The 11,239-nt window shown below is 37.5% G+C and overlaps 1 protein-coding gene across 1 annotated transcript in view; it reads right to left on the minus strand.

Annotated features, from left to right (window-relative positions):
* Positions 1 to 11,239, minus strand: part of DNAH6 (dynein axonemal heavy chain 6) — a 218,960-nt gene that overhangs the window by 18,165 nt on the left and 189,556 nt on the right. The window contains exons 66-68 of the mRNA XM_075199102.1: positions 8,417 to 8,563; positions 5,465 to 5,603; positions 1,053 to 1,172 (exon numbers count right to left, since the gene is read on the minus strand). Coding sequence (XP_075055203.1) covers positions 1,053 to 1,172; positions 5,465 to 5,603; positions 8,417 to 8,563 — 406 coding nt within the window. The remainder of the gene's footprint in view (positions 1 to 1,052; positions 1,173 to 5,464; positions 5,604 to 8,416; positions 8,564 to 11,239) is intronic.

An 11,239-nucleotide genomic window follows, 5' to 3' on the forward strand; every position in this document is an offset into this window, starting at 1 on the left:
TGAAAGTTGCTCATATGTACAAATCTTAGTATAGAAGCAGAGGATGAAAGGACATTGAAGGACAAGCTGTTATTTACTTCCACAAATCAATATAAATGTACAGGCAATTTTCTGTAATATAGCAAAGGCAGAAAAAGGGTAGGCGTGGGGATACTGGAAAGGAAATGAAAGCATGCAAGCTGCTAGACTTTTTGCAAAGCACACATACCATAACAGTCCGTAAGATCCAAGTGAGAATCAAAACCTGTTATGCCTGAACTTATGTTTGTTAATATCTTTAAATACCTCCTTTGCGGTTATGGACACATTTCTGGCATACAAATAAAACAATAAACACATAAAACACAACAAATTAAATCAACACAAGTTATTGCATTAGAAGAACAGGAGCATAGCCAGGTGAAATGGGCCATGTTGGAAGGTCAGGTACTGAGCTAGAAGTTCCAGAAAACCCAGCCTGGAGGTTTCACACTTAAAAGAGAATAGACCATCCCCTGGCTGAAGCAGTGGATATTCCTTATCCAAATGGAAGGCACCTGATTAAATGGGAGTGCCATATGAACAGTCCACAACCAATCACGTGACTCCCTCTTTCGACCAGTGTGGAGTAGTCAAATAGTAAGTAAATAAGTAAGTAAGGGTTCTATAATGCCACCAATACAAGATTAGCCAACGTTGCATTGTGTGGATGTTACCAGGATCAGGTATTTATAGATAAAAGAGTCAGAGCTGTATTGTCACATAGGGCCGATAAATGCATCCCTAGGTCAGCACTAAAGCACTAAAACAGCTTTATGTTAAATTAACTTACTTTTACCTTTTTATTATAATTTTTGCTACATGGTCCTGGACCATCTATTGTTCCAGTACAGTGTCTACCCTAAATGATTTGCTTATTAAACAGAGCTGTTGTGGCTACTAACATTTTTTTCCCTTCGATGGCACTGTGTTTCCATAACAACTATTAGCACCATTTTTTTTTATACATTTTTACAAAAAATATGTAACTGTGTTGACAATTTGAACGTCTATATATTATCCATTTTAGTTACCTGAACTAGAATAAAGGTAGTTGTCTTCAAGCGTCTCTGGAGAAAAGAATCTTCTTAGAATTGTTCTCAAACATCTCTGGTCCCATGCATCAGTTACTCTACCTCCATATGTTATATCCCCTGTAAAACAGTATCATGCTTCAGTTCTACTTCCATATGCTTTTTAATGGCAATTTCTTACAGCTCGACAGATGCGCTATTCACACTTATACCCAAAGGTCCTATATGGCGCAGAACTGTGCCAGAGACTGATAGATAAACATAGCGTGCCTGAGTCATCAGGGAAAGTAAAGCAAAAAAAGGAGCGAATGTTCTCCGGGACAAACCGTGGTACAATGCAAGGGGTGCAAGGTAGTTTATCAATTTGCACATAAGGAAAAGACTGTCTGTTTTATCATGTTGCACACAAATACTTGAAAGCTTTATTTTTACATTGAAATTTACATTTAATTTATTGAAAGTTGATCTAGGACATGCTTTATCCCAACTATAAAGCTGTCCCCTCATTTTAAATTTACTTCCCCCTCCAATGCAACATCATCATCACCATCAACATTTATTTATATAGCACCAGCAAATTCCGTAGCGCTTTACAATTGGGAACAAACAATAATAAAAAAAATACTGGGTAATACATACAGACAGAGAGGTAAGAGGGCCCTGCTCTAAGCTTACAATCTATGGGACAATAGGAGTTTGAAACCCAAGGGCATATGCTACATCATATTGCACATTGGATCAGCTAGAATATAAAAGTATAAAGTATTGAGTGGACTGTATGATCAGTCACACAGAAATGTTTGTCAGAGGGTTGCTGTCTTGTGTTAGCTGTGTAGAGGATGGTAATAGGGAAACCTAGGGAGATTAAGATGGTGGTTGAGGAATATTATAAGCTTGCCTGAAGAGGTGAGTTTTCAGAGAATGCGTGAAGGTTTGAAGACTAGAGGAAAGTCTTACTGTGCGAGGGAGGGAATTCCACAAAATGGGTGCAGCCCGAAAAGAGTCCTGTAACCGGTAATGGGAGGATATGATAAGAGTGGAAGAGAGACATAGATCTTGTGCAGAATGGAGTGTCGAGCTGGGAGATATTTTGAGACAAGTGAGATGTACGTCGGTGCATTTTTGTTGATGGCATTGTATCTTAGTAGAAGAGTTTTTTATTGAATTTGTTGAAATACAGGCAACCAATGTAGAGATTGACAGAGTGGCTCAGCAGAGGAAGAACAATTTGCAAGGAAAATCAATCTAAGCACTGCATGCAAAATAGATTGTAGCGGTTTGAGTCTGATTTTGGGAAGACCAGTAAGGAGGGGATTGCAATAGTTAATGCGGGAGGTGATGTGTGCATGAATTAAAGTTTTTGCAGTGTCTTGTGTGAGATATGCAACATGGTTTTGCCCATATGCAAAGTTACTCCTTTACTCTCAGCGTGTCAGATATCAACTTTCATACTAAAATGCTGCAACTCTGTAGGTGGCAAAGATAATGCATTTCTACTTTATCTGTATCCTTAATAAAGCATCTCTAAGGCCAAACTACAGTATAAGGCGGTATAATCAGCCTAGTAAAGGTCTCTGACAATGGGACTTAATGGAAACAAAGTACCCAGCACACACAAACCTTCTGATAAGTGGTTTTAAGTCAATTTCAATATTGCCTGCAGCATTCACAATTGTTAATGCTCAGTAAACGATAAAGGTGTTTTAGAGGAATGTCTGTAATGCAGCTATTAGATACATTAATGAACTCTTCTCAAACCTATTCAAGTCTGGAAAGGGGTATGAGCCTTAACTGTCATTATTGTTGAAAGTGAAAAGCATACAGCGATACAGTAAAAAGTACATAGATACAGTAATATTAACTGTTTATATATTTAGACTAATAAATCAGTAGAATAATTAAATCAGTTTTTTTAAATTACCTTAAAAAAGGTAATATAATTGCAAACTCTGAATACAATATTCTAAAATCAGTGTAAACTGGAACTTCCTCTCAGTTGAGTTCAAATACATATAAATCAGTGGAAAGGCACACAATTATGTAGGTTTATATAATTCACCACTGATGCTGTATAAATGTATCACTTTGTTACTTGCAGTGTGGTTTAGACATGTTTCACTAGTGTGTACGTCTTTATTGCTTTTGCTTTTTTCCTATGTATACTCATTTAAAAACAGCTTTGAGCAGGATATGGAAAGACAGTTTTAGGAGCGGTGGCACAGATGCAGATTACCGATCCAGACAGACACCCTACAATTGTATGACATGGGATTATAGTACTTTAATGCACATCTTTTACCCTTTTGCCCAATGCAGAGATCCTGTGCCATATTTTCCACTCTAAACAGAGTTTTATGGCCCCACCTTCCATGACAACCTATGACACCCTACATACATAACATGTTTTATAGCAACACAGTGCTGTAACTAGACATTTTAGTGCCCTGGGCGAGACAGGGCATCGGCGCCCCGCCTCTAAGTGGGAGTGACATTTGCCAAGTGGGTGTGGCCAACCTAATGGGGGTGTGGCTAGCACTTTACTGAAAGAATTCTGTTACATGCCTGCAGACTCCAAAATTGCATACAGCAGTCCATTATTTTTTGTTCACTTATATTTGAATACATCTTTGCCTTACAGAAATATTTTACATTTGGGGGGTAAGGAGAAAGGGAGAGAGAGAGAGGGAAGAGAGGGAGAAGAGAGAGATTGGCAAGTTATTCTCCTGCAATGTAATGGTATATAGTACAGACCCACCCCCTGTATATAATACAACTTGATACATAGCAGGTAATACAGCCCATATGCCCAGCATATAATAAAAAGCAAATATGTCTAATAGAGCCCTTAATACCAAATATATTGTATTTTAAATTCTGTAATTGTAAAAGAATATCCCTTCTTTTCTCCTATTTTGCAAAAATCAGTTCACTGTTACCTAAACCCCCCCATAGTCAAAGCATTTGTATAAATGACCCAGTGGACGACTCTACCCAGTAATCAGCCCCCTTGCCCTGCTTTAATTCAGCACCTGCGGTCCATCTAGCAATCCCATCAGTCTGGCAGAGAGGTTACACCTACTGGTGTGTTTGCTCAGACACAAGCATTCATTACCGATACAAAGATTAAACACTTATTGCAAGTTGTTTAAAGGTTTTTATCTGCATCGATAAATCACCCTAATTGCCCAGCAAGGGAAGGGAAGGAGATGTCAGCGTATATTCAAACAATCAGGGCAGTTCAAACGGCTCAGGAGCGAGCCATAGCATTGGTGTAAGGTAGAGATTTTCTCACCTTTACTTTCCCGCAGTGGAACGCATGTGCGTTCCACTGACAGGAAGTTCGGCATTTGGAACGCAACGTTCCAAATGCCGAACTTCCTGTCAGTGGAACGCACATGCATTCCACTGCAGGAAACTAAAAGTCTATAGGTAGAGAGCCAGGTAGTGGGCGGCTGCTGCGCCCCCTTGGGCTTGCGCCCTGGGCGACAGCACCGCCCGCACCACCCTCGTTACGGCTCTGTAACAACATGCTTGCAGACAATACTATAGAAAAATATGTAATACCATAAAATGTATATGAGGCATTCTCCGTGTAGATACTTAGGGTCTCATGTAGAGTTGGACGCAATCTCCCCCTTGCAGATCTCTGTGCTTAGAGAGGCGGAACAGGGGACGTAGTGAGTGAGCTTAGCAATGTGAAGGCGTTCACGCTGTTTACATGCTATGCTGAGTTGGAAGCAGCCGCACATAGAGGGCCGCTGTGACTGATACACTTGATACAAGTGTATCATGCACACCGGGCCGTAAGACAGATAGTGAGGTGTGTCTGTGCAATTTGCATAGTATTCTAAGTTGCACAGATCTAAAGATCCATATGACTCGAAACCCTATGGAATTACGGTATGTAATTTGCACTTACGATTTAAGTGTAAATTGCATCCAACTCTACATCAGACCTTTGGACAGCATTGCCCTACAGGAGCTCTGGAGGGGGAGGTAATACATTTCAACATATTGCATAAGAAAGATTCCAGTCCACAATCTCCACCTCTCTGACAGGAAACTACTCCTTATCTGCCTACCGGGTCAACTTTGTTAAATCATGATGAGAGTGATCCTGGAATTGGGTCATTATGATTGGATGGCCTCACTATTGTTCAATTATAGAATCAGCAATTGGAATTAGCAGCAATTTAGAATAAAAGGAGTGTATTTATATATACAGTAGAACCTGGAATAGGAAATGTGTAGTGTGCCATAGTGTTGGCTATTAGCCTAGAGAAACTAGTGGTAGGTCATTGTAACTTTGCCATTGACCTAGAGCCAAGGAGTAAATTGGAGAGATATGGGTTCCTAGCTAGCAGTGAAGCCTATACCTTTTAGTTACATCCCTCTTGATGAATATCACTTACCTGTTATGTAGGTAAGTGCATCCCATGGTATTTTCCCTTCCTGACAGTACAGATTCAAATTAAGCAATGCACACTCTCTGTCACTGTCAGTAAATTCATAGCAGATGTTCCATCCAAGTGGTCCAAACTTTTTCCTCTCCTAAAATGAAATTATTGGACAACTTATTTATACCCCAGTAAAGCAGCACACAAGTATTTGACCAAAGGTAGGATTTTTATCTTTACATATTATGTTATGTTAATATTTTTGTACCTTTCTAATAAATTAGAGGATATGTCCTGGTGCCGCCAAAATACCTCTAGTTACTAGTTCTTATACAGTGAAACACATAGAACCAAGAAATTGATTTATGTTATGGGGCTTTCATTCTCTTTACTATGACTCCATTTACATGTGCATGAAAAACATTGATTTAACCTAAATCTGTGTATTCATAATGCACATGGAGTATGCGTAAATGGGTTGATGGGCATATTTAAAGCCATATGCACATTTAAAAAAAAATCAAAATGGTAAGTGGACAAATCCTACTTTACCAAGAAGAGTTTTAAAAAACTGGTGTTTTACATTGTACTGCATTGTCAGATGCTTATGGAACCTAACATAGGAGTGTTTTCCTGTATATATCTGTTTAGTTGTATATATGTTTTATAACACACATATTTACAATAGACATGTTTTTATGCAGGTGTGAACGTGCTCTATGTTTTTGCAAGTGAACGGCTTTATAATATAATAATATATAATATACACATTATAGACTTTACTAAGACTTTGTATGGTAAACTTAGAAATTGTGATGCTGGTTTGTTTGAAAAGCGCTCTACCATTAATATTATTTCATTGACATCTATGTTTAACCATCAACTATACATTTCTAAAGGCTGTTTTGTGAGGCCAACATTTTGCACAATAAGTCCCTTTGAAGCTGTAGCAGATAATAGTTATAGCCTAGAAAGAGATCATAAAGAGAGGTCTAGCTGCTGGGCAAGTCTCTTCTAGAAACACAGTGGATTTGCACACACAGTAAGGCTCATGTAGAGTTGGACACAAGTAGGGTTTTTCAAGCAAAACACCCATTTTTATACTGCACACGCACACAAAAAAAATGTATAAGCACAAGTCTCTATGTTGGTTCAGGTTCATCTTAAATAACTACCGGTACCTTGTATGCTTTCAGAGGTGGAAGGGTTGAGGGAAACGGCAGGCAAGCGTAGGGCAAGTACCACAAGAGCATGTTCATGTACTTGCTACCTATATATTGGACGAGACAGCCGCACATATGTCTGTATCTTTTGCAGGTGATTACCACGTACCTTGCAAGTGTTTTTGTTTTTTAAATAGAGTTTTTAAGAAAGCGTGCTACCAGCACTAGGGTTCATAGCTTAGGATGGTAGCAGCAAACAGCTTCTTTTAAATACACATTAACACGCCAGTCATCCTCATCAAGTTGACAATGGTGACTGGCACCACACTACCGCGTTATAAGCTTAATCCGTACCTTCCTCCAGCATACATATCTGTAGGCCGAGTCACCCATATCTTATCTTAATTTTTAGGGACGACTGCATTTTTGATGTAACACGCTTCCAACTCTACATCAGGCTTAGTGATTCTAAATTACTTAAACAAGGAGGAGAATATTAACTAAAGTGTTATTGTTGTAATATAAATAACAGAAATTTACTTATAAGAATATGAAAATACACATTTTGAGTGTGCAATTAATTTAATTAGGTCTACAAGTAATTGGCAAGAATAATATTTAGTGGTGAATATTTGTACTGAACACAGGCAAATTCATTCTCTGGTAGAGAGCTTGCTTCAGCAAACTCATTTTCCCAAGTAGTACTTTAAACATGCCGAGTTTATCTGCACTGCTACGCGATTTTGAATCAATTTGAATAAATACATAGAAAACCATAACCATCTAATAGCATGCAGATTGTGGCACCCCATGGGGAGTTTCAAGTGGTATTTATAAAAGGAATATTGGGTGAAACTGCATGAGGGGCCATTTTCATTATACATTCAAGCATCCCATAACGCCTACTGAAATGATATCGCTTTATAAACTATTTATTTAATGGGGTACATTGACTTCAAGCCAAGTTCAAACATATGAGCTGTTTAACCTAGAGTTTCAGATACTTCTTTCCAGCAAAGACAATTAATGCTGTATCCAAGTGTTCAATAAAGACATGAAGGAGTCAATTGTTTGCGTGCAACATGTAAAAAACAATCAAGCAACAAAAAACACGTGCATTTTTATGTATTTTTAATACATTGAACGCATGTATAGATGTGAATGTGGCTCACACTGTCTCTCAAAAATACATTTTCATATTATATATGAATATAATTGATTTCGTAATCACCTGGATATATAGTAATACAGTATACTCAAAGTGAACATTTTCAACAAAGTGATGTTTAGAAAAAACTATTATTCACTGTTCAATATTATCAGCACTCTTACAATGTATATATTATATGTCACATAAAATCTGCCTACTGCAGATAATAAGGATATTAGACAGACAGAGAACTGTGGCCATAATAAAAGCACTTGTTCTGTATCGTCTTACCTCTAATATAATGTAATACAATGACTTACCAAAATAAAATATCCTTATCATCTAAAGTTGGTATAGTTGCTACCACAGTGAATGTAAATTTCCATTTTTGTGCAATTTTCTTCCCTTAATGGTATAATATTTTCAATATAATTGATGCATTAGTGTAATAATAGTCACAGTAGTAATAATAATAGTCATAATAATAATCATCATAATAACATTAATATTACTTATACTTCTTCAAGGTAAAATAACGACATGTCATGGATGTAAGACGGCAGTTTTCAACTGAAGTATTTAACCTTTGGTATAATTGATGCTAACATATTTCAATACATGTTCCACTAGATTACTCAGTAAAATGAGGGTCACCTGAATGATGGCGTGGAAAAAGCAAATTCCAAAAATAACCTTCCTCCATTTCCTGCCAAGTAAATGTTCTTCAAAGAACGTGGGAGTAATTTCTGTAAAGGCGCGACGGATATTAGCTCGGAGACCTTTTGGAGGCTCATTAGTAACCTGCAACAGAAAGTCATTTGCTGAAAATGTAATGCCTTCTTTGTTGAACATTGGATTTTAACATTTCATGGTCCTCAATTAAGTGGTTGCTATACTGCGCTATTCCGGTGTCTTTGGGAGGCTGTGACAAAAATGTCTGAATGATCTTAATCTAATACAGTGTTTTTAATGTATATTCTGTATGACATCACATGCAAACAATCAAATATAACTTTTCATCAGCAAACATTGACTTTGTGTTGGATTTTCATTTGTCTCAGTTCTCCCAGGTAAGTCATCCGTTTCACCAGTGGAGATCATTACAGGTCAACTTAATTTAAAACTGACATTTTCATACGTAATGCAAGAAGGAAGAATACTCAGTTTTACTCTGAATTTTCACTGCAGCTTTGTTAACAATTACATTTTATTAGCACTTCAACACAGGCAACAATAGCGCATTTTAACAATTTCTAAATTTAAAGTGGTACTTATGCAGCTATGCTCACTGTAATATATCTGGACCTACACCTGTGTATGAGTTCACCAGTCTGCAGCCTATACAGAACATTTCTGTTACCTGGGACATTAGGAAGTAACAACACAAGTTTGTATTTATGAATTCGCTCCAGAGTGATGCAAGATATAGAAGTACCAACCTGCTTACTCTAAAGAACATACAGCATGCTGGTCTGCACAGCTGGCCACAAATTTACTGAGGCTGTTACTCAGCATGAGACCCTAGCAAGAAAGTCACTTTTAATTTGACCACACGTGTGGATGGATAAATTGGACAATATTTGACATTTCAGCAGTGGGTCGAGCGAAGGGATCAGATTTGGAACACAGAAGTTGGTCCAGCAGGAAGGTGATAGCTCACACATGGTGACAGCTGTAATCTTCCGACTGCAACTGGCAAAATTTTCAGCAATGATCTAATCGGGCGTCAAGTACGCTGTGAGTGATATCGCCAGTTTTGGCGATATTTTGGCCAGTGATATTACAGCAAGTAAAGTATAAAAGAATACTCTTGTTATACTACTACTATTCATTGTATATTTATTGTCCCAGTATTCAACAACGCATCAAGAGATATTTACTATGAGCAGGACAAACCCTATGTTAGAGGAAAGTTCGGCTTTAAAACCCTTAATTATGTGATCGTAACATTTTTACTTTCACATTAATGAAAAGAGCAAATTTAAAAACAGATTACATCGTTTTGTGCTCCATTCAGATATTTTTGAAAGATATTTCTTATAGCTCTTTAAGAAACGTGCTGAAGAACAAGGCATTTATTTTTTTATTTTTATGTCTGACTGAATGGTTAAGAGATGTCACTGCAGATGCAAAGATGATATTGATAATTTGATGCATTTAATTTGTTCATAATCTCACATTTTTATAAATTTTGGAGAACAGTGACAGGGAAAGTTTTGATTGCGATAGAACTTAAAGTCTATGGAATTTCAATTTATATCTAACAGGAAAGCACCGTACAGCCGCATAGCTGCTCATTTGACTAAACAATCTGATGACAACCACTGCCATTTGCAGCGTGTCTCCTTTCTTCAGTATGTCTTTCTTAATTAGTGCGATCACTAGTTCCTTTGTCAAACACTGTTTCTGAAATCAGCAAAAGTCTTCACATTAGTATTTTGACAAGTAGACAGGGAGCCAGTGATCAGACTTATGACATTAATGACTATAGCATACAGACGCTGGCATCATCAATATTGCTAAAGAAAGGAGTCATCTGCAAACAGCTATGATTGGTCATGTGAGGTGACAGGGGACTGCAGATTAAAGTAAGGGGTGGAGTAGGCAATGCATGGTTATTTGGGTGCACTTTATTTAATATATAGGGCTATAGGAAGGTATTTTATTTCAATAAGAAGGCATATTATTTTAATTGGGATAACTGAAGAGACCTAATGTAAGGTGAACATGAGCACACAAGCATATAATCATCATCATCAGCCCCAGTGTTAAGGTGACATACTGCAAGGGTACATCAATACAAAACAAATACATATAGTAATACATAAGTCAGAAAATAACTAGGTGTAAAGTAGCATAAAATAAATACAACAATACATGTAGCTAACATAGTAAATAGCACAATACAGCATACTATACAATGGAATTCAACAAGAAAAGTATAACACCAAGACACAGGGCACAAGATATGTTGTGACAAAGGGAGGCGCAAAAAAACAGATGAAATATAATGCAGTTTGTTGCAAGTGACAAATTATTACAGGGCCCGGAATTTAGAATTTTGCACCTTAGCTGGTTGGTGTAATCTTAGTGATGGAGCGGAGCTGGGGAATACTTTGCGTGAGTGGAGACCCCTACAAAATGTTGATAGGAGGCTCATTAATTTCTAATTATGTCCTGGATGGGGTTGTAGAACAAATTGAACACTACAGTTATGACTGTACACATGCAGAAACTGGCAGACATCAGATTGGGAAGTCTTTTCCATTGCAATTAGACAGGGAAGAATTGTAACACACACATTTCTGTGCGACCAAAGATGTATTGGATTAAGAGAGGCTTTTAAAACACTATTCTACAAAGACAAAGATGAATTCACATGTCAAAGCTAAAGAGTTTTAGACTGAAGTGATTATTATGATGTTTGTCTCATCCAATGAAAGGGTCTTTAGCTGAGCTGCTAATAACAGCAACATT

Source organism: Mixophyes fleayi, chromosome 1, assembly GCF_038048845.1.
Source record: "Mixophyes fleayi isolate aMixFle1 chromosome 1, aMixFle1.hap1, whole genome shotgun sequence".
NCBI classification, from domain to species: domain Eukaryota; kingdom Metazoa; phylum Chordata; class Amphibia; order Anura; family Limnodynastidae; genus Mixophyes; species Mixophyes fleayi.